At 60.4% G+C, this 22,830-nt stretch overlaps 1 protein-coding gene across 5 annotated transcripts in view; it reads right to left on the reverse strand.

Moving 5' to 3' along the window:
- Positions 1 to 1,557: 1,557 nt before the first annotated feature.
- The window catches only part of SPTBN2 (spectrin beta, non-erythrocytic 2), a 63,102-nt gene continuing 41,829 nt past the window's right edge, over positions 1,558 to 22,830 (reverse strand). For 4 of the 5 annotated variants that reach the window (XM_078853671.1, XM_073352063.2, XM_073352059.2 and 1 more), the window contains 23 exons: positions 22,528 to 22,830; positions 21,829 to 21,982; positions 18,472 to 19,342; positions 17,688 to 17,825; positions 16,552 to 17,308; positions 15,934 to 16,136; positions 15,385 to 15,475; positions 15,155 to 15,301; positions 14,156 to 14,419; positions 13,490 to 13,714; positions 12,114 to 12,203; positions 11,466 to 11,726; positions 10,841 to 10,971; positions 10,045 to 10,249; positions 9,207 to 9,581; positions 8,549 to 8,793; positions 7,999 to 8,137; positions 7,518 to 7,602; positions 7,056 to 7,252; positions 6,043 to 6,191; positions 5,691 to 5,766; positions 5,119 to 5,357; positions 4,665 to 4,864 (listed from right to left, as the gene is read on the reverse strand). In XM_078853671.1, coding sequence (XP_078709797.1) covers positions 4,687 to 4,864; positions 5,119 to 5,357; positions 5,691 to 5,766; positions 6,043 to 6,191; positions 7,056 to 7,252; positions 7,518 to 7,602; positions 7,999 to 8,137; positions 8,549 to 8,793; positions 9,207 to 9,581; positions 10,045 to 10,249; positions 10,841 to 10,971; positions 11,466 to 11,726; positions 12,114 to 12,203; positions 13,490 to 13,714; positions 14,156 to 14,419; positions 15,155 to 15,301; positions 15,385 to 15,475; positions 15,934 to 16,136; positions 16,552 to 17,308; positions 17,688 to 17,825; positions 18,472 to 19,342; positions 21,829 to 21,982; positions 22,528 to 22,830 — 5,523 coding nt within the window. In that variant the 3' untranslated portion in view covers positions 4,665 to 4,686. Of the gene's footprint in view, positions 3,651 to 4,477; positions 4,521 to 4,664; positions 4,865 to 5,118; positions 5,358 to 5,690; positions 5,767 to 6,042; positions 6,192 to 7,055; positions 7,253 to 7,517; positions 7,603 to 7,998; positions 8,138 to 8,548; positions 8,794 to 9,206; positions 9,582 to 10,044; positions 10,250 to 10,840; positions 10,972 to 11,465; positions 11,727 to 12,113; positions 12,204 to 13,489; positions 13,715 to 14,155; positions 14,420 to 15,154; positions 15,302 to 15,384; positions 15,476 to 15,933; positions 16,137 to 16,551; positions 17,309 to 17,687; positions 17,826 to 18,471; positions 19,343 to 21,828; positions 21,983 to 22,527 lie in introns of those variants that run through there. The other variant, XM_073352065.2, reaches the window with a different exon arrangement.

Genomic DNA, 22,830 nt, shown 5'->3' on the forward strand with positions numbered 1-22,830 from the left:
CACTCACCCGTCCCTCCGCTTCCTCATTGGCCAGCCGAGTGTCCCGCGCGCCTACTGGGCAGCGCTGGGTGTCAATCAACTGGAGAGCCATGCAGAGCCCAAGGATAGGGAGTGGGGCTCCTGGGTTGGGGGGGTAGGGAGGGAGGAGATTCACCAATCGCGATCGAGCGTTCCAAGGGTGAACCCGTCCCCCCACTTCTCTAGAGCCAATCACACCGCCGGAGAGGTGGATTGCACCATTGTTGTTTTAGGGAAGGGGGGGACAAGTGATAACATTGTTCTATTGTGCCTCTGCGTGGAAGGGGCGGAATGTGGCGCTGTTGTGCATGGGGGGCGGGGGTAAGCTGTTATGATGGAATGTCCTATTGTGGATCTGCACGGTGGGGGGAGGGAGCGGTGATAATGGTCCATTGCAGCTCTCCATGGAGGAGCCGTGATCGTGGATTGTTCTATTGTGCCAATCCGAGGGGGAGCATTGATTATTCCAATGCTGCTCTTTATAGGTTTCAGAATCCACAAAAAGAACAGGAGGACTTGGGGCACCTTAGAGACGAACACATTTATTTGAGCATCAGCTTTCGTGGGCTACAGCTCAGGAATGCAGCCGATGAAGTGAGCTGTAGCCCACGAAATAAATTTGCTCTTTATAGGGAGAGCAGTGAAAATGGATTGTTCCATTGTGCCTCTCCATGGGAGGGTCAATAGAAGGTTGTGCCATTGCGGCTCTGGATGCGGGAGTGGGGAGTGCAGAAGTGCATTGGGCTGGAACCAAAAGACGGGTTCAAACTAGCCGCTTCCCCTCCCCTGCTCTACAGATCCGGTGCGGTGGGGGGGGGGGTAGCACAGACAGGGCTCTGCTACCCCTCCTCCCTCCCTTCCCGTGCGTCGCCCCCAGCTGCAGGGAGGTGTCAAGGCAGGGAAGGGGTCGATTCTTATTGGCAAAGGTGGGTTTGCCCCCCTTCCCCGCAAAATTCCATCCTAATACTGGAAATCTCCCCCCCCCCCCCCGGTGCTGCACAGTAGGAAAGATGCTGTGGGAGCAGGTGGAAGGATAGTTACTGCCGCACTTCCATACGCCCTGCTGACAAGGAGCGTGAAGTGTTCTAAAGCTTTTTGAATCCCAGCCTCCATTGCCACTAAATAATTGACCAACCCCCATGTCTGACCCTCCACCATATCCCGCAACTGTGAATATTTAAATGGATAAAAACTGAAAAAAAATGCTTAAAATAAACATCGATATTATCCCCCAAAATTATTAAAAAAAACCAACACCCACCTGCCAAGCCTATTTGTAAATGGCCAGTGGTGGCCACATATGACCCGGTGGTTGGAAGCTGGGCATGCTCCAGCTAGCAACAGGCCACTCTGCCATTATTGTCATCAATGATTTGTGTTGCAACAATCCTGGGAGCCAGTTGCACTGGCACTGTGACACTAGGTGGCTGCATGTGTGATATTCCTGCATTAACTGCACCCACCATGCCCATCAGCCCCCAGGGAAGTTGTGTGAGCAGACATGCTCTCGTCCCCATTCCTGCTGGGAAACAAAGCCTCTTGGTCTCTACACAGACTCCTTTATTTCAGAGTTTCTGTCAAAAATTGGAACAGATGCCACTGCAAACACATGAATAATGTTTCCCACAAGCACAGAAAGATCACCAGGATGCGCTCAGGGGATGTCCCAGCCAGGGGGTGCGAGGAGCGAAGTCATGGTCCAAATGCAGCAGCGACATCTTGTTTCCAGGCCTCCCGCTGCAGGAAGCAGGCCCCGCCACCATCCAGTTCTGCAATCCTGCCCACCCCTCGAGCTCCAAGCTGCCTGTCCCCAGGGCCCCAGAAGAGGGAGGAGACTTGGCTCATTTCACAGTCATAGGGGCGAGGGAGCCATGGTGCCCTACCCTGGCAGGGATACGGTTTCTCCTTAGACAGGGAAGACCAGGGGAGGCAGAGAGCAACCACTCATAGCAGGAAGGCACAAATCATTTCTGGGCCACAGACTGGGAGATAAAGGCAAAGGAAACCAGCCAGGGCTTGGGAGGGGTGGGTGGAAAAAGACACCAGATTGGGCACTGGTGGGGAGAAGGGAATCTTTCCCCCAGTTCACCCCAGGAAATCCTATGGATGACTGGAGACCAGTGGGGTTAGGACATTGGGAAAGTCAAAGGGGCAGCCACCTACTGAACAGGGGATGGATTTTCAGCTCAACTGTTTGACAGGCCGGAGGAGACAATTCTGAGCATCCAGCCTGACCTCTGCCCACCCCCGGGTAACCCTGGCTAGAGGATCCCACCCAGTGATTCTGCTAGCTGAGCGGGGTTGCTTGGTGAGAGACACTCTGTCTCAATTCAAAGGCCCCACACAGCAGGGAGATTTCCAGAGACACCAGGAGTCCAGCCCCCTCAACTTTCAAGGAGGATAAGGGCTCCCCCTTTGTAATTTCTCCAGCTCTTAGGTCCTGGATTGCCAGAAGCACTGAGTCCCCCTGTTCTGAAGTCCATTGTTTGGGGGAGCTCAGCCCCTCTGGGAATCCCATTCCCCTTTTGGACAGCAAAGCCCTCAGTGTGAGAAGGGCAGTGAGAGAACTGCCCGCCACAGCTGTCTGCATCCTCATGCAGGGAATCCCTGGTACTGCTGCTGTTTGCAAGCAAAAATAACCCCACTCCAAAGACCGAGCCCCAGCCCTGGGAACCTGATCCCATCCCCATCCTGTCCAGCTCAGCTGCAGCTTCCCTGTGAGGGTGTGGCTGTCTGCAAAGCAGAGGGCACGGAGTGGGGGCCTCACTATGGTACGGATGCACCATGGACCCTGCCACATGATCTGCTAATGTAGAGCAGCTGTAGAAAAGGGGTGGGGGAAGATGTACCACCCCATACTAGGGCAGCTCCAGGAGATGGGGGGAAGCAAGGAGAGAAGGTTCATGGATCAGAGAGACAGGAGGGGACAAGGCAAGTCAAACATGTCCCCAAATGTGCATCAGCCCAAATGCCCCTCCCCCACCATGCCTGGGTCTTGGCAACCTAAATACTCTTCCCCACACAGCCTGGTAACCCTAATGCTGCTCCTCCCCTGCACTGGTGCAGAAGGTCACAGGGAGGTTTTTTCCCAGCTTGGCTTCATGGCTGATGCACTCCAGCAACTCCAGCATTCCCCAGTGTATGGGGGAGTCAGCAGGGATCTCCCCAGCGGCTCCCAGGGTGGGAGGGTTGGTTGAAACTGTCACATTAGCACAGCTACCAATCTAAAATGCAGCATCCCCATCCAGGACCCAGAGTTCCACTCCCTGCTCCGATCCATCTGGAGCCCAGAGTCTGCCCCCCCTGTGCAGAGCCCCTTGTCCCATCCCGTGTCCTTCCATCAGTTCCATGGATTAAATAGCCGGGCAGTGCCCCTCCAGTAGCAAGCCCCCCAGACCCTATTGCTTCTTCTTGAAGAAGCTGAATCTCTTTTCTCGGTCCTTCTCCTTGCCGTCCTTGCTGCGCAGGGCCACGGAGACCTCAGTGGTGCTGTTGGGGGACACGGGTGGCATGCTCACGGCCCGTGTCATGCCCTTGCCAGTGAGTGAGGGCGGATCCTCCGTGTCCTGCTGGGGCGTCAGGGTGCAGGCCACTGAGGCATTGATCACTCGCATCCAGGTGCTCATCTCAGCCTGGCGGAAAGAGAAGGAGCTGTCAGCCGTGGGTTGGGGCAGGGAACTGGAGCACAGAGAGGGCAGGGCACTGGCTCTGGGAGGAGACAGGGCACCAAGAGGGGTTGGCAAGGCAGAGGGGTGGGACTTTGGAGCACAGACAGGGTGGATCTGGGAGGGAACAGAGTTGGGCAGAGCTCTGGGGTAAGGCCCAGGATTCAGAACTGATGAGGCAAAGGGACTGAGAGAGGGTGCAGCACAGGAAGCATGCAACTCAGGATGGTAGGGGGCAGGGCAGAGTGGGGAGGGATATCTGGGGGAGGGCTCTAGGGCTGGAATGGGGCAAGGCAGAGGGTCCAGAACATTGGTGAGCATGGCAGAAGGACTGGGAGAATCCTGTAACCTGTAACCCAGGTGTTTGGCTACTGGCCCCAGGTGCATGGAGGAGAGGCTGTGCGGTTAGCCCTCTCTGCCCCCTACAGACCTCCCCCACTAGAGAGAGAGACATTACAGCATAGCAGACTTGGATCCCCGAGCGGGTGGCGGCGTGTGCATGTAACACCGACAGACCTTAGTCGGGATCCAACCTGGGACCTCTGGAGCTTAGTACATGAGCCTCTCCTCCATGAGCTAAAAGCTACATGGCCATTAGCTAAGGCTGTAGCAGACTCATTAATCTCTAAGTGGTCTTGGTGCCAGCACCACACCCAGGAGGTGTATGGGTTACATGTGTGCACACACGTAAACCTAGGAGCACTAGGAGGGGCCACAAGGAGCTCAGAGGCCAGCGTGCAGGGGTGCCCCCATGTGGACAGGGCAAGCAGTGCCCTCATGCGTAAGAGATTCACCTCATCCTTGGCCTGGAATAAATACTCTTTGCCGTCACTCAACCTGCAGAGAGAAAAAAAACACAGGTTACGTCACCTCCCCATGGCTAAGCCAAACCCTGTCTTGTTCCCTATTCCCTTCATCCTATCCCCTTCACCAGGTCCCCTCCTTCTCATACGGATACCATCCCACCACTGCCCACCCTGTGTGTCTGCCACAGAGGCCGCTCCTACCCCAGCTTGAAGACATGCTTGCGTTTCTTGTAGTCCAGTGCCACGTTGCACTGCGCCCCCTGCAGGCTGATGGGCACCTCGCCATGATAGGGGACACCATGGCTGGCGTTCTTGGCGTCTTTGTAGAAGCCTAGGCTGCCTTTGTGCAGGACACAATACACGTTCTGCCAGGACCTTGGGAGGAAGCACAGAGCCGTCAGAACAGCCACGGGGAGAGGGAAGAGCTCAGAGCCATCAGCACAGCTGGCAGGGGAGCACAGAACCATCACCACAAGGGGACCAGGGGTAGGATATAGCCATCAGTGCAGGCGGGAGGGGCGGGAGGTGGAGCACACAGCTCCCCAGCTCCACCTCCAAGGCCCTGCCCACCACAGTGGCAGCTGGTCCCCAGGCTTCCCCAGTCCAGTAAGGGACAGAGCTTCTCTCACCTGTTGGCTGCCTTCTTGCCCTGGGCTTCCATCTCCTGCTTGCGGCACAGCGCCCCCTCCATGTGCTCCTGGGCAGTGGGGTCTGGTGACCGGAGTGGCAGCGTGGCCGAATGGGCAGGCTCAGGGGTGAGTGCCGGCAGCTTGGTGCGGGCCTTGGGCGAGGGGGCAGGGCTGTGCTCCTTCTCCTCGGCCAGGGCATCCGTCCGGGTGCCGCTTGTCACCTCCGCCATCTTGGACATCTGGAGGGACAGAACAGGTCTGTGACAGGGAGCACAGCTCCTAGATTCCTCCTGCCTGGGGGAGCCGTCTGCCTCTCCAGGCTCTGCCCCACCAGCCCAGCTGACCCCCTCCAGACCCCACTCTCCTCCCAGAGCTGGGGATAGAACCCAGGAGTCAGAGCTGCAACATGGAGTGGATGGGGCTGAAGGTGGCAGAGGCTCCCCCCACACACACACCCCTCACACACACACCCCGTTCCAGAATTGGGCACCTTAGCCCAGCTGCTGTTTGTGGGCCCTCCTAGTCCCAAGGTAGCCCTGGCTGGGGGGCTGCGTCTGGGGGAGCTGCATTACCTGGGGGGACTCGGAGTCAGGGTAGATCCCATTCACAGCAGGCAGCTCCGGGAGACGGCTCTGCAGAGTGGAAGTCCTGTGGGGGGTATGGGGGGACGGGACAAGAACAAGCATTAGGGGCTGGTGGAGACCCATGAGAAGGACTGCCACCAACCTCGCTGCCACTCCAGGATGTACCCCACATTACTGGGACTTCCCCCCATCCCCGCCAGCCTGTGCTCCCCATGCCACCCTCCTCCCCTGATGCCAGGACCCCTTCCCATTCTTCCCCGAGGCTGTACTCCCCATGCTGTCCTCCCCTAGATGCCAACCCCCTACACAGCTGGTGCTCTAGGCCAGGCCCTGCTCTCACCCATCAGCAATGCTCAGTCCTGGCCCCTGCTGGCTGTCAGGGGGCAGCACTGGCTGCACCGTGACCTCGGGCTCTGGCTCGGGTGGTGTTGGGGGCCGCCTCTTCCTCCTCTCCTCCTCTTCGTGCCGCAGCTGCTCCTTCTCCTCCAGCTGCAGGGGAGAGGGGCACACAGAGATGGAACAGCCTAGTCCCTCCTGAAAAGGCCCCCGGGCTGGGAACACAGGCCAGGGGCATGTCTCCACATGGTACAGTGCAGGGCTTGGGGTGGGGAGCGGCAGTTCCATAGGGGTCTGGTTCTGATCCATATCAAGGTGGACGGCCAGAGGCAGAGCTGGGAACCTGCCCCCAGTGCCAAGGCATTCCGAACTGGGGTTCCAGTTCCGATCCGTTTGGCAAGAGACGAGCCGTAGTGGCAGAGCTGTCCACAACTCAAGAGGGTCCAGGGGTTCTGGTTCTGACCCATACGAGATAGACCATGAGGGGCAGAGCTGGGATCGACACCTCCTCAGAGTGAAGGGTGCTCCAGAATTGGGACTGCAGCTCTGATTGGCCTGGCAGAAACAGGCCTAAGGGGCACCATGCAGATCAGACCTGCTCCAGGGTAGGAGTCCAGATCCAGGGTTCTGGTTCTGATCCATCATACAGACTCAACACAGACACACCCATTGGAGGCTCCATTCACCAAGTTGGGTGGGTCTCAGGCCTTAGTTCCAATTGGTGGCCTCTGTGGCAAACCCAGCGCTACCTCTGGCCCATGGAGACATCCTAACCCTGGGCCAGGGCTAGGGTAGAGCACAGGAAACTGTGTGGGCTGGCAGTGTCACACCAAGGCACAGCCAAGGGCCTCAGGGGGCCATGTGTGGGACTGCAGCATCCCCAACCCGGGCATACACCAATGGCTCAACAGCCACCCCCCACCCCGGGGCAGAGCAGCAGGGATGTGTGTATGGGCGTGCAGCATCCCTGCCCCGGGCACACACCAAGGGCCCCCGAACCTCAGGCAGGCCTCTCACCGTGGTGAGCTTTTCCAGTGCCAGGAAGCGCTCTTCCCAGGCAGCGGCCAACTTCTGGAAGCCCTCGTGCCTCTTGATGAGGTTCTCCACCTCGTCTACGTTCCCGCCCAGCTCGGCTGAGCGCACAATGGGCTCCTGGCTGGACAGCCAGGCCTCAGCCATGCTGGCATCGCGCCCAAACATCAGCACCTCCATAACTGCAGGGGGACAGACCAGATGGGTGGGGCACTGCTAGGGACAGGAGCCCAGAATACCAAGCTGCCATCCCCCAGCAACCCACTAGACCACACTCCCCTCATGGTGCTGGGGATAGAACCCAGGAGTACTGACCTCCCCACTGCACCCCTCTGCACCCTACCACATCAGATTCAACCCTACAGCTGTGCTGCTGCCCCTTTCCCTCCTTGGTGTCCTCCCGACACATAGAGCCCCCTCTCTTCCCTGCCCCTTCTCCTCACTAACCAATCTGCAGCCAGTCCATCTTCTCCTGCCACCGGTCTCCGATCTCCTTGCGCCGCTCCTGCAGCTGGGACAGCTTCTCTGAAATCTGAGCAGAGGCGCTGGCTCAGGAAAGTGGGGGGCCCAGCCCACCCTGGAGGAATCACAGTTGTGTTGGTCACATGGTCCCACTGCTAGGAACTAGGGCCCAGTCAAATGATTGGCGGTGAGGAATGGATCGCGATGTGGGAAGGAACTAGAGCCCAGTCAAATGATTGGCGGTGAGGAATGGATGGCGATGTGTAAACCCTACGCAGGAGAGGGGCCTTTCAGGGGATGACTTGGGAACAGACTGGAGGAGATCCTGACCTGGATCCCAGCATAGGGGTGCGGGTACGAACTAGAGGGGACCCAAGACACCCAGTCCACACAACACCTGGGGGTAGTGTCAGGGGGCAGTGCTGGGATGGCAGGGGCATGGAGGGCTGTCACCTGGGGGTCTCACCTTGTCAGAAGCGTAGTGGCCCTTGTCCAGCAGTGCAGTGCCCATGGCTATGCAGGAATTGAAGCTGTCCGTCCGGGCCTCCACCTCGGCCTTGATCCCTTGGTGGTTCTTGATGACCAGGTCAGCCGAGGACACGTCCCTGGGGAAGGAGGATAAGGAGGTACCCTTCAGCATGGCTGAGCTAGCAACAGCCCCCCACTCACCACTGGCTGGCTGGGCCCAGGCGATTCCCTCCAGTCTCCAGACTTGTGTCCACTGGCACATGCTGTTCTGATCCCAGCTGGGCCATGCTAGCTGGGGTGGAGGCCTGGCCAGTCTGTCCTGAGCTATACTGGTCTGTGCTGGGCCATGTCAGGCTGAACTGGGATAGACTGGGCCACGCTGAGCTATATTGGTCTGTACTGGGCGATACTGGTCAGTCTGGTCCACACTGAGCCATCCCAGTCTCTGCTAGGCTGGGTGAGCTATGTTGGGCTATATTGACCTACACTGGGCCATGCCAGTCTGGGCTGGGCTATTCCAGTCCGTGCCCTGGGAGCTCCCTGCTCACCTGGGCTTCTCCTGGGCATCTATCTGCAGGTGCACCCCGTCCATCCACAGCATCAGGTCTCGCACCATCTTGAAGAAGCGGAACTTGTCCACGGTGTCAAGCAGCAGCTGCCGTCGGCCTTGGCTGCTGCTCAGCAGCTCAGCCCAGGCCTCGCTCACGGCCTGCTCATGCCGCCGGATGTCGTCGGCCTTCTCACCCGCATAAGCCTTCTGCAGCCGCGTAGCGTCCTCCTGCACCTGTTTCACCTGGGGAGCCGGGGGTCAGAGTGGCATCCCGCCCCCACCCCATGCCACCCTTCCCACTCGTAGGGGAAGTGTATGTAGAGAGAGGAATCCCTGACACTGCCCCACACTCCATCCTGCCCATCTCCCTTTCCTTACCCCATGCCCTGTCCCCTGTCCCATCCTGCTCTCCTCTCCATGCCCCAGACCCCCCCAGATCTTGCCCCCATCCTACCCTGCTCCCCTCCCCTTCCCCACCCCAGATCCTACCCCACACCCCCTCCCCATCCCACACGGCTCCTCTTCCCTCCCCCACATCCTACCCCACACCCTGTCCCCCCATCCCACCCCACTCCCCTCCCGCTGCCACAGACCCTGCCGCCACCCCCCTCCCCATCCCCAGACCCTGCCCAATCCCACCCTGCAGCTGGCAGTACCTGTGCACTGAGCGCCTGGATGTCATGCTCGTAGGCTGTGTGCATGCGCTGCATGGCCTCGGCTGTGTTCAGGTCGCGCCCCACCTCGTCAGGCAGCTGCTTCTGCTTGTGCTGCACCTGGGCCAGAGTCTGGCGGGCGTCGTGGTAGAAGCGATGCAGCTCATAGGAAGCCGCCAGCATCTGGCTGCGGGTGTCGATGAGCTCCAGCAGGTCGGCCCAGGCATCGTTGAGCCCGTCCTTCCACTCGGCAATGGTGGCGTTCTCCGAGTGCCCTGATGAGATCAGCTCGTCCGCCAGCAGGTTCACGGCGTCCACGCGCTCCTGCCCGATGTTACTGGTGTCACGGGAGAACTCCCGGAACTTGTCCCGCAGCATCTGGGGAAAGAGAAGGGTCAGGGAGGGCCACGGGCCCTGCTGAGGGCAGTGATGGGACCCAGGTCTGGGGGGAGTGGGAGAGGGGGTCTGGAGGGGAGGTCAGGAAAGGGTCGACAGGAGAAGGGATGGGCTTGCGGGATGGGAGGTGCACCGGGGGAGGTGATGGGCTCCAGGCGCATGAGGCTGCCTCAGCTGGGCTCCACGTAGGGCTACCTCGGCTAGTGCTGCAGAGAGGCTACGCCACACTGCGTAGCCAGCCGGGCTCTGGCACCAGCCTGCACAGGAGCCCAGCCTGGCGGAGCCTGGGATGGTTCAGCATGGACCAGTCTATCTCAGTCCAGACTGACCAGTATCACCCAGTACAGAGCAGGATAGCTCAGCATGGACCAGTCTAGCCCACTTCAGACTGACACAGCCCAGCAGAGATCAGTCTAGCTCCCCCTGCTCTGCACCGGGCACTCACAGTGACATGCTCGTAGTCCTGCCCCAGCTCGTGGGAGGCAGCCACCACCTCACGCTCCGAGATCCACTGCTCCAGGTCATCCACGTCGCGCTTAAGCTGGCAGAGGCGCTGGTGCTCCTGCAGCTTCCCCCGCCGCTCCTCTGCCAGGTCCTTCAGGCTGGCGTACAGCTTGTCCACCTGGCCCTGGCGCAGGGTAAGCCGCTCACTGCAGGGGGAAGAGCCACTTGAGCCACAGAGCGGTGCCTGCCCCTCGCCGACTGGAAGTGGCAGCACTGCCGGGGAGCAGGGGCCGAAGACCTGCGAAAGCCCTGGGGCTAATGCGCTGCCCAAGAGGCTGGGGGTTCCCATGCTGTGGGGGCTGTGCTGGCATGGGCCATGCCACGCTCGCCTGGGCTGTGCCAGGCTCGGGGCGGACCACGGCAAACAGGAAGAAGGGGGGCATGTTGCTAAGGGAGTCTCCACCTCCATCCCAAGCGAGAGGGACTGTAGGTTCCAGGTCTGATCTCCCCTGGACAGCTGCGGTGCCCCTCTCTCCATGCACAGCCATGGCGAATGGTGTCTGGGCACAGAGCATCGGGCCACAAGGTCTGTGATGCAGGCACAAGCAGCATCTAGCCGGGCTCAGGCCCTGCTGAGGGGACAACTTGGGCTCAGCGGGGCGGAGGGACGGGGCTTTCGACTGGGCTCCTGGCAACCCATGGGAGGCTATGGACTCACTGTCCCCCAGTAGCACAGGGCCATGGGACCTGGATCTGTGCCCACTGTTGGGGGGGGGAAGGGGCACAGGGGGTCTCACCTCTCTGGGTGCTCACTGGCCACCATGTCGCGGCTCTGATTGGAGAGCTGGTGGATGGTCTGGGCGTAGTCGTCCAGCGCTTGCTCCATCACCAGGTGCTTCTTCACCATGGCCTGGGCAATCAGCTCGTCCTGTGGGTGCCGGACAGAGAAGGATGGAGGGTGCCACGACGCAGGGGCAAAGAGGGGGAGGGGCGGGGGTGCCATGATGCAGGGGCAAAGGGAGCGGGTGGGCAGGGCTGTCCCCAGCTCCTAGGATGGTGGTCAGGCTGAGGGTCACTCAGCTCTCACAGGCCCACTGGCTTTCATAGGTGCGGGGTCAGGGTGGATGCAAGACATCCAAGAGCAGCCTTCTCCTGAGACATCATGTGCAGCTTCTGTGGCCGGGGGGGTGGCACCCAGCGAGTGAGAGGCACCCCAGCTCCCGTGGGTATCAGGGAACAAGGGGGCTCTCAGAGGCAGAGAGGGGGTGGGGCAGGCTGGGCTCTGTGCCCCCCGTACACCTTTGCCTTCTCTTGGGACATCGTGCACAACAGTTGCAGAGGGGGGGCACCCAGTGGGTGGAGGGGTACACCTGGTTCCCATGGAGGGGTGGGGGCGGGGCCTCCACTCCCTTTCCCCCAGACCTTGGCCTTCTCCTGGGACATCATGTGCAGCTCCTGCTCGCCCATCCAGGCCTCAGCTTCAGCCACGTCGAAGTAGAACTGCTGGGCAGCGTGTGCCCGCTCCAGACGCTGGTGCCGCAGCTCCGCCTGGTGCCCCAGCTCCCGCCAGGCCTCCTGCAGCTCTTCCACCCGCTCCACGGGCCCGCAGCGCGCGAGCCCTGCCCGCCGCCCCAGCAGCTCCTCCACGCGTGGCTCATGGCCCTGGATCTCCTTCTGCAGGGTCTGGGGCAGGGAGCATGGGCGAGGGGGGTCAGAGTGTGGCATTCACCCTCTCCCCTATGCTGAGCCCCCTGCTCCTGACCCTCCCCACCCCCCAACCTCAGCCTTCAGAGTGCTCTTTCAGTAGAGTCTGGGAGCAGAGAGGAAGGGGGGGGTCATGGTACGTTCACCCCCAGGCCTCACCACTCTTTTGACCCTCCCCCCAATTCACCCCTCCCTCATCTCCATCCCCCATCAACCCTCGCCCACCCCCTCCTCCTTTCATATTCCCCCTGCCCCCAACCCTCTACTCCTGCCTTGTCAACACTGCGTGAGGTAGGGAGCACCTCTGCCACTGAGTGGGGTGAGCAGACTCCAGCCCCCCAGTCCCTCCCCAGCCTGGCACCACACCTGGTTCTTCTTTATCAGCAGCTGGACGGTGGGCAGGTCCTTGCCATGGTCGGTGGAGATGGCCATCGGCATCCGCTCCCTCACCCACAGCTGAAAGCACAATGTGGAGCAGGGTCAGGGGCACACGAGGGGCACGTGGGGGGACTGTATGGGGGGGCTTCACAGTGAGGGATGCAGGGAGAACTGTGCAGGGTGGGGGCGAAGCATGGAGGCTTCATGGGGGGCTGCACAGGGTGGGGGATATATGGGGGGCTGAACGGGGGTGCACAGGATGGGGGATGCATGTAGGGCTGCATAGGTGGGTGCGCAGGGTAGAGGATGCACAGGGGAGTACACAGGGTAGGGGGATGCATGGGGGCTGCACGGGCACTGCACAGAGTGGGGGATGTTGCATGGGACAGGAACTGCAAGGGGGTCCATGCATGGGCAGCCTCAAACCTGGCAGCCCCTCCACTCAACATTGCAGTCTGAATATCAGGGTGGGAGATTAATGGAATTTCCCAGTTTAAATTTTTTTCTCCTCCCACGCAAAAGTCCAGCCCATGGACCCAGCCTGACCCCCCACCCCATCCACTTGTCACCAGCCAGGGTGGGACCTCCACACATGCTGCATAGAGCCCCACTGCTGAAGCTAAAGGGCATCACCGGCAGGTGAAGCAGGGACTGGCCACTGGAGGGGGACGGAGACTCACACTTAGCCAGTGAGGGCTCTATTTGTTCAAGAACACTAGGACACTGGGAGTCAGGACTCTTGAGTTCTCCCGCCAGCTCTGGGAGGGGTGCAGGGCCTAGTGGGTTAGAGCAGGGGGCTAGGAGTCAGGACTCCTGGGTTTTCCCCCTGGCTCTGGGAGGGGCGCAGGGCCTAGTGGCTTGGGGCTGGGAGTCAGGACTCCTGGGTTCTCCCCCCGGCTCTGGGAGGGGCGTGGGATCTACTGGGCTGGAACAGGGGGGCTGGGCTCTGTCTCTGGTTCTGGAGGGACGTGTGAGGCGGTGCAGCACAGCCAAGCCCAAGGATCTAGCACATTCATTCTGAAAGGCAGTGTGGCTCCGTAACTGAGACTCAGATCTGCCCCATTAGAGACCCAGGGCTTAGTGCTAGTCCCTAATAGGGACCCATCATTCAGCCCCAATACTGTCCAGGGGGCACAGTGGCCTGCAGGAGAAACCCAGCCTAAATGCCCCCTACCCTGCCCCCTGGCATGGGGGAGTGCTGGGTGCAGCGGTGGGGCTCTGCACTCCTGTAATTCTAGGCTGAGGCCCATGGAGTAAAAGGCAGCAGTCTCTGGGGCTGGATCTCATTCCTGTCTCCCCTCTCCAGGCCCCATTTCCCATCCTCTCCCCACACAGCAGCACCACCTGCACTGCCTGGGACTCACGATCTCGTCCTCCAGGTCACGGTTGAACTGGTGCTCCTCCTTGGAGGCCAGCAGCTTGTGGCAGCGCTCCTCCAGAGGGCCCCGCAGGTCCAGGAACTTCTCCTCCACTGCCCGGAACTTGCCTTCCACCTCAGCTGTGTTGGCGTCCTCCTGGCTCAGGGCTAGTGCCTGCGACTGGATGGCCTCCACCTCCTTCTCCCGCACGTCCATCTGATTCTCCAGCATCTGAGGGGCAGAGGACAGCATTACAGCCTTAGGGACCCCAGCAGAGAGCCCCAGCCCAGGGAGAGCAGGGAGTCTGGCCCTTCTCCCCACTGGTGTGATGCAGCCATGGGTCCCCCTCTGCTTCCCCATGGTGCTTGGGGATCCTGCAGGCAACTAGTTCCACCTTTGAGCCGTGGTGCATGGAGGGGGTGGTGTCAGGGATGAGGCCAGTCTAGGGTTCTCCAGTGCGGTGGCCAATGGAGCAGGCTCCCTCTGCCAGGGAATACCCAAGGCCTTGGAAATGGGAGAATGGGCTCTGGGATTGAGAGGGTCAGAGGGCCAGGATCTCCCATATCTCACGGGCCTTTGGGACCTGGAATTTTGGGTCATCTTGGAGCCCCATCATCCCTCACCCCAAGAATCTAGGCTGCCCTCCCCTCTATTGCACCTGCCACCCCAGACCTGTTGCTTCTTCAGCAGGATGTTGACGCTGGTCAGATCCTTGCCGTAGTCATCAGACTGGAGCTGGGCCTGCAGCCCGGCCAGCCAGGCCTCCAGGGCAGAGCAGCTCTGGGTGAAGAGCTCAGCCCGGTTGGCATCGAAGAGGCACTGAGCCTTGGTCTTGGTGGTGGACTCCAGCTCATCCCATAGCCGGTGGAGGCTGTCCAGCTTCTCCTTCACCACGAGCTCCAGCTCCGGCTTCTCCGCCATTAGCTGCTGCCCCTCCTGTCAGGGACCCAGAGCACTGGTTAGGGGGGTGAGGCCCTGCATGTGCTGCAGGGTCTTCAGGCCCCAGCAGGCCTGGCCAAGCCCAGATGAAGGCCAAGTTGCTACAGCCCTGTGCCCTGCCTCTTGGAGTCATGTGATCACAGTCACACCAGAGTCTGCAGGAATCCTGAGACAATGGCTCTGAGAGGGGGGACCTGCCCCATGCATCTCAGTGGGGTATTAACACCCAGCCCCACTTCTCCAGGGGCCTGGCCAGCTCTATCCCAGCAGGGGGCTCAGTATGAGGCAGGAGCAGCAGAGTCCAGTGGGCCCAGCTCCCCCCTCAGTCATGCACAGACAACCCGACTGGAGGGACAAGTCCTGGGGGCCCTGTTGACACCCCAGCATCTCTGGGACCAGAAGTGGGAGGGTCCATGGTCTGCAGCAGGGGGTCCATGGGTGAGAGGGTCCATGGTAAGGGGTGGGACTGTGGGGGCAGGGCCATGGTCTTAGGGCGAGGCTGTGGTAATGAGTCCATGGAGAGGGGGCAGAGCCATGGGGCAGGTCCATGGCACTGGGGAGTGGCCATGGAGTCAGGTCCATGATGCTGTGGCAAGTCCACCATGAAGGGGCAAGTCTCTGATGCTGGTGCATGGCCATGATGGTAAGTCCATGGCAAGGGGACAGGGCCACGGTATTCGGGTGCAGCCATGTGGGGGGGTCCCCAATTTGCCATACCCTAACCGCCCCCACCTTCTCGATCTTGTCCAGCCAGTCCTTGTTGGAAGCCAGCTCGGCCGTGAAGGCCTGGTGCTTCTGCCACTTGGTGTGCAGGTTGCGGGCCTCGTCATAGGACATGTCCTGGGCTGTCAGCATCTTCTCATTGATCCACAGGGTGAGCTGGTGGGGAGGCAGAGGACAGAGTGAGGATCCCCAGACCCATGGCCCCCTTGCCCCTCCCCCACAGCCCCCCCTCCACTCACCTCCTGGCAGTCCTGCAGGAAGTGCTGCAACTCCCGGTTATCCCGCAGCCGCCGAAGCAGCTCGTTGGCAGCATCCCGATTCCGCTTGTGCCTGGGGAAGGAAAGCAGAGACTCATGTGATATTCACCTGCAGGGTGAGATCGGGGCCTGTCCTCTGTATGTCATAGAGCCAGCACTGCCTTTGCTCGTGAGGACTCTCCACTACCTCGGGCACTAGCAACTTGTGGTCTCTGAACAGGGCAAGCTGAGATCCGTCCCACAGGCTGCTCTGACCTCCTGGGCCAGGTTTGCCTGGCTCTGGCCAGGGAGGAGCTCCTAGCTCATCACAATCATTAATCTCAGTATTGTCCTCCCTGTTTAACTCCAGGGGGAAGGGACCTGTCCTAAATCACAGAACTGGGGATAGAACCCAGGAGTCCTGACTCCCAGCCCTCCCTGCTCTAACCCACTCGACCCCCGCATCCCTTCCTAGAGTGGGGATAGAACCCAGACAGCAATGACACAACAGGGTTCCCACTCCCAGAAGCCCTTGTGGGGCTGGGCTCTCACCTGCCATCAATGGAGTCAACCTTCTCCTGGACTTTGTCTGCATGGACACTGTCCCCCACAATCAGCTTCCGCCCGGCGTCCACCAGCCCCTTGATCTTCTCCCCATTGGCCTCCATGGTGGTCATGAAATCTTCATGCTTCTTAATGGAGGCCTCTGCCCCTTGCAGGGTGCTGGGCATCTCAGTGTGGGACAGTACGTACTCCTGCAGGGGCGAGCCACACAGAGCCATGGCACTGGGCACAGCTTGGCCCATGTTCCAGGCCCCTGCCCTGAGTGAGATGGAGATCCCAAGGGAGGAAACTAGGGGCCAGTGGGATGGAGAGGTACTGAAACTGCTAAGGGTGGGTGGGGATGGGGTGATTGCGGGTCCTAGGGGACTAATACAGTGACAGGGATTTGGGTGGGAGTCTTGGGCAACTGGAATGGGGGGCTGGAGGGGAATACCAAGCTGGATGGGTCCAGGAGACTGATCAGGTGTCGGGGGAATACTGGACTGGATGGGCAGATGGGTCTGATCCGGGCCAGAGAAGGGGGTGGCATACTGGGCTGCATGGGTCTGTCCTATCTCCAGCACAGGAACCAGCCTCCCCCAGACATGCTGGTCGCCCCAGCCTCACCTGGTTGCTGAGCACGCCCTCCACCTGCTTGGTGTCCCGCAGGAAGAGCTGGAAGCTATAGGCCTGGGACAGCAGGTGATGCCTATTTTCCCACATCTGGCCCAGCTCCTTCCAGCCAGTGTCCAGGGCCTCCAGGCGTTGCTGCAGGAACATGTACTGGGCATCGGTCTGGCCCTGGGTCACCTCCTGGCCCATGGCCCGCATGCTCTGGTAGTCGTCCTTGTAGTGCTCGATCTCATTACGGATGCTCTCGTGCTGGCTCAGCAGCTGCTCAGCCTCAGCCAGGGTGGCTGGCACGTCCTCAGAGGCCACAGCCGTCTGTGTCCGTGACAGCCAAGCCTGGAAGTCATCGAGGTCACGCAGGAAGCCCTGCAGCTTGCTGGCCTCCCCCAGCGACTCCTCGCGCCGCCGCATGGTCTCACGCAGCTCGGCCCACACAGCCTTGATGTCCGCCAGCTGGTCTAGGATGGGCGTCGCCTGGCCCGGGTGCTCGGCTGCCAGCGTGGCCGCCTCCCCCTGCAGGTCCAACACCTTGCCCTGGATAGCCTCCAGGTCCCGCTCCATCCCCGTCAGCTTCCTCTGCAGCGCCATGACGCCCGCCAGGTCATTGCCCAGCTCCTGCGTCGACTCAATCACCTTGGTCTTCTCCCTCATCCAGGACTTGGTCTCGTTGCACTCCAGGTAGTAGTTCTGGATGTTCAGGGCCGAGGTCAGTGCGGCCTTCTTCTGGTCGGCCAGAGTGCGGAACTGCTCCCACCTGGAGAAGGGACAGGGAGGTAGGTGCGGGGCCTGTTCCCACTGACCACCCTGGAGCTGCCGAGCCCACATTGGCGCTGCCAAAGGCAGACCTCCCCAGAGCCCTGATGCCTGTCACTGGATGCAGATCCCCCAAGAGTCCTACTCATCACCATGGGTCAGTCAGAACCCCACACACAGCCTCTGACGCTGAGCTGCCTGCCCCCACTCCCAGAACCAAGCAGCCTGCTCTCCCCACAACCTCCCTGGTGCCAAGCCGCCTGCTCTCCCCATCTCCCCCCAGCACCGAGCTGCCTGCCCCCCACATCTCCCCCTGGCGCCGAGCCAACTGCCCTCCCCATCTCCCCCTGGCACTGAGCCGCCTGTCCTCCCGCTCAGACCTGGTGTTGAGCTGCTCCTGCGTGGCCTGGATGCTCTCTTTGTTGCGGTGGTCAGTGCTCAGCAGCTGCCCAGCAATCTGGTTGATGGCCGCAATGCGCAAAGCCAGGTTATTCATCTCGGGCTCCAGTGTCTCAAACCTGCAGGCCCGGAGATACAGGCTCAGCCAACAATGCACTCAACCCCCCTCTTGCCCTGGCGAGCCAACCCCTCATGTTCCCCCCAGCACAGCACCAGCTGCTGCTGATCACGCATCTGCCCTAGTGCCTACTGGGAAAATCCAGGCTGCTTTCCCATAGGGCCTCAGCATGGATATAGCAGCCAGAGCATCATGGGGGAGCAATGCATTCTAGGATGCCCCACCACATGCCCAAGGGGAGGGAAGGGGATCGGCAATGCCAGTTCCACTGACCCATTAGGGGCTCCGTCCCCACCAACACCCTGGTTCCAGGGAGAGGCTCCAGGGGCAAGCTAGGCCACTGCCAAGGACACACATAGCTAGAGACAGCCAGGCTACTGACTGGCTACAAGGGGCTGCCAGAGCATATGTGCCCCAGTGCATGCTGGAAAAATCCAGGTTGCTCTCCCATGGTGCCTAAGTCGGGACAGACAGAGCAGCATAGAGGGGGGAGCAATGCATTCTGGGATGTCCCACCACACAGAGAGCTGGGAGACAGGGAAGGGGGCTAGGGCCACAGTTACTCGTTGGCTGCAAGGGGCAGCGGGGTGTGGGCCTAACGAGGCTGGGCCAGGTGGTGCATGCGGGCCTGGTCAGCCCCCACTCACCTCTGCTGCACCACCTCCAGGTCCTCCAGTTTCTCAGGGATCTCCATGGCATGCAGCCATTGCTCCTTCTCACCAATCCACAGCCCGCAGGCATCAGCCTCGCTGAACATCTTGTAGAGGTTGAGGGCATCCTGCAGATCCTGCTTGCGGCGCTCAGCCAGAGCGGCCAGCTCCTGGTAGCGCTGTTCCACAGCGGGCAGGCGCCCTGCCACCTCGGGTGTATGGGCAAAGGCGGGTGGCAGGCTCTGGGCCTGCTCATGTAGCGCAGCGATGGCGGGCCGGTGGTTCTGGATCTCCTCTTCCACGTCCTTGTGCTTCTTAACCAGGCTCTGGGTAGAGTACTCGTCATGGCCCACCTCCGGGCTGGACACCAGCCGCAGGGCATCCATGAGCCAGGCCTCCATGTCGTTGGCATCAGCCTGGAACTGGTAGAGGCTGGAGGCCTCATGCAGGCGCCGCTCCCGCTCGCCTGCCAGCGCCTCCAGGTGTTGCCACTGCTCCTCGATCTCCCGGATGCGCTCGGCCACCTCGCGTGCCCCAAAGTGCCCCTCACGCACCAGGCAGTGGCCCTGGGCCGTGGTGTGCTGCAGGGGTCCATAGCGGCCACTCATCTCATCACGGAAGGCATTGTGCTTGCTGATGAGGCGCAGCACGCTGGTCAGGTCCTTGCCGAAATCATCCGACGACAGGATCTGCTCCTGCTCCCGGATCCAGGCCTCCTCCTCACCCATGTCCCAGAAGAACTTCCACAGCCGACGTGACTCCTCCAGCTTGGCCCGGCGCTTGCCTGCCAGCTCAACCAGCTCCTGGTAGCACAGCTCTAGCATGTCCACCCTCTCCTGCACCAGCTGGGGGTCACACGGCTTGTATCCTGTGGGGGGATGTGGATGTTGTAGCCCACAGGTTGATTTTACGGTAAAGGATAAGAATAGCAATGCAGAAATGCAAGAGACTTAGCGGCATAGACCTATAAGAATAACTTAAGCTGTTACCACAGCTATAAGGCCTAACAGCCTGCATAGGAGCAGTTGCTTAGGTTAGCATAAGTAAGTAAATCAACAGGGACCTTAAGTCCCAAGATGGCATAAGCTTTTGTTTTACTTGTTTTGTAAAAATCACAAGTGTTGAAAACTTCTGACAGGTACCTGCAAGAAGGCAGTTTGCACAAGTTTAGGGTATTTTTGGAGGGAAACATGAGTAGATGCCTAACCACAGGTAACCATGGTAATTTAATTGACATGTATGCTACTTATCCCATTAGTTTGAACTAATTAATATAGTCACTTATGGGATAAGGACACCCCAACATTACGAGGGTGAGAAAGTCAAGATAGTAAAAGAGGGCGGAGCTATTTATACATATGCACCAAAGGCCTATAAAACATCTGGTCTTAAGGAGAGCCACTGGAGTTCTCCATTGGCATGCCAGAGTCACACTAGGATCCGTCTCAACTTTCTGAGCTCTCCCCAAGGATACGGTGAGAACACCCAGTGGTGAGCTGGAGCCGGTTTGCACCAGTTCGCTGGAACCGGTTGTTAAATTTAGAAGCCCTTTTAGAACCAGCTATCCTGCGAGGGGCAACCGGTTCTAAAAGGGCTTCTAAATTTAACAACCAGTTCTAGCGAACCGGTGCAAACCCGCTCCAGCTCACCACTGGGTGTACTCACCGGTGCTGGAGCACCCACGGGGAAAATTTGGTGGGTGCAGAGCACCCACCGGCAGCTCCCCACCCCGACCCCAGCTCAGCTCCGCTCCGCCTCCGCCCCTGAGTTACCCTCCGCCCCACTCTGCTTCTCCACTCCCCCCACACCTCCCCCCCCCCGCTTCCCGCAAATGAGCTGTTCGCGCGGGAAGCCAGGGAGGGCTGAGAAGCAGGAGGCAGTGCTCAGGCCCAGGGAGGCGAAGCAGAGGTGAGCTGGGGCGGGGGGGGGGGGCAGGGGAACTGCTCCCTGCCCCAGCTCGCCTCCCCCTCCCTGGGCCTGAGCGTGAAGCTGCCACTTGCTTCTCAGCCCGCCCAGGCTTCCCGCTCGAACAGCTGATTTGCGGGAAGCAGGGGACGGGCGGAGAAGCAGAGGAGGGCGGCGAGTCCGGGGGGGAGGTGGAGGTGGAGTGGAGGTGAGCTGGAGCCGGGCGTGGGGCAGGGAGCTGCCAGTGGGTGCTCTGCTTCAGCCCTGGAGCACCCACAGAGTTGGTGCCTAAGGCACCACTCTTGATGTGATCAGTGGGGGGAGAGGCAGCTCCCCCGGCTTCCCTCCTAGCTATGCTCATCCACCCCTTGGAGCCAGAGGGACCTGCCAAATGTTTCCCGGGAGCCGCCCCAGGTAAGCACCGCCAGGACTCCCCACCTTGCCCCCCGGCAGGTCCCTCTGGCTCTTAGGGGCAGAATGGGGTGGGCACCCACTATAGTGGTCCACAAGACCCTCCTGCCTGGTTCCAGGGGCAGTCAGGGGACAGGGGAGGGGGGTGGATGGGGTAGGATCCTGGGGGGCGGGGGCGGGCCACGACTCCCTCGTGGGGTGAGGAGGGAACCGGTTGTTAAGATTTTGGCAGCTCATCACTGAGTACACCCAGGTATTGGGGTGGGTCATACTTACAGCATTGTATTATCTCACTTTACTTGTTTGAATAATTTTATTTATTGGACTGATCATTGTGGTAATAAAACTCCTACAATTACCAAAAGTCATCCCTGAGTGCGAGTGTTGCTGCTACTGCCATGGGGCTCCCAAACAAATAATAATTCTGGAGATACTGGGCCTGATCTTGGGACAAGAACCTACCAGATTGCAGAGTGCTAACTGGGGAAAATGAAATCAGCCACATAATCAATACATGAGGCAACAACATGGGATCCTTGCTTACAACCCCTCCTTCCCCTGCCATTTGCCCCACAGGAAGAGCCATGGGGCTCCTGACCCTTGGGTCCTGGGGGCAAAAGGGGGCCAGGGTCATTGGTAATGGTGCGTATGAGGCAGGGGAGACAAATAGGGGGCCCACAGCGAGTAATAGGGGAGGGAAGGCCCTTTTGCTCAGGCTATAGAGTCAGGGCTAGGCACAGAGCAGGGCTCACACCAGGCAGGGAACCTCCACAGAGACGCAGAGGGGTGAGAAGCTCACAGGGTGGCTTAAGATATGGCATTGCCCCCTGCAGATGTGGCCACCCCAAACTCAGCTGGGCTCTGAGCTGTTCTCTTGAGGAATGGGATGTGGGGGCTGGGGCATGGCAGGACAAGCACATGGAGGAGCAAACATAGAATGGGCTGGGACATGGCAGGGCGGGGATGAGGTAGGGGCCTGGGATGCGGCAAAGCTGAACACGGAGGGTGCGGGTTGGCTGTGGTGAGTGGAGCTGTTACCTTCTCCAGGGGTGGCGAATCTCTGTGCAGCAGTGCCAACAGCCTTGATGCGCTCGGCCTGCACGGCGATGTCGGCCTCCACCAGTGCATGGATCTGCAGCAGGTCTTCCACACCGTGCAGGTGCTTCCCAAAGTCCTGGGACTGCAGGCGGCCCTGCGGAGGGACGGGCAGCTGCTGACTGCATGGGGAGCCCTCCCAGATCCCACCCACCAGTGCCCATACCTTGGCCCTGTCAGGGGAGGGGCACGCCTACAGACAGAGCCAGGCACCCTCCCACACTCTGCCCTAGTCAGGAGGACAGACACAGCAGCAGGCTGCACTGGGGTATGTGGGCACAGTCCCAGCTCCCTGCCCCCTGCAGCACAGGATATAGCACTCAGGGCATCTGAACTCCCCTTTGCGCCAGGGCATCGCTATCCCCTGCTCCCTCCCCTCCATTACAGACATTCAAAGCCTTCTGCCCCACTGACCCCCATGTACCCCATGTCTGAGCTGGCAGTGCCCCCAGCTTTACCCCCTTATCCTTTCCAAGAGGAAGGCCAGCCTGCCACTCCGCCTCCCCCTGCTGGAGCTCCTGGGGATGGGGCTGGCAGAGAGCACCTGGGACACCTACCCCAGACAGCTGGGCCCCTCGGTGGTGGCAGATGGTGGCGGCCCAGGCTGGGCAGGCTGCTCCCAGCCCCACTGCCCCCACATACCTTCATCTCCTCCATCCAGTCCATAAGGTAAGCCAGGTCCTGGAACATCTTCTGCAGGTCCAGGTTGAGGAGCAGGCGCTCACGGCGTGAGGCCACCAGCTCCCGCAGATAGTCCCACAGCCGCACCACGTTGTTCTTACGGGCCAGCACGCGCTTGATGTCGTGGTAGCACTCCGCCTCCAGCTCGGTGGCCACAGCATTCACGGCCTGCACGCGCTCACTGTAGGCCACGATGTCTGTCTCAATGGCCTCATGCTTCCGCACCGCCGCCTCCACTGCCGAGATGTCCACGCCAAAGTTATC

This window comes from Lepidochelys kempii, chromosome 7 (assembly GCF_965140285.1).
Source record: "Lepidochelys kempii isolate rLepKem1 chromosome 7, rLepKem1.hap1, whole genome shotgun sequence".
NCBI classification, from domain to species: domain Eukaryota; kingdom Metazoa; phylum Chordata; order Testudines; family Cheloniidae; genus Lepidochelys; species Lepidochelys kempii.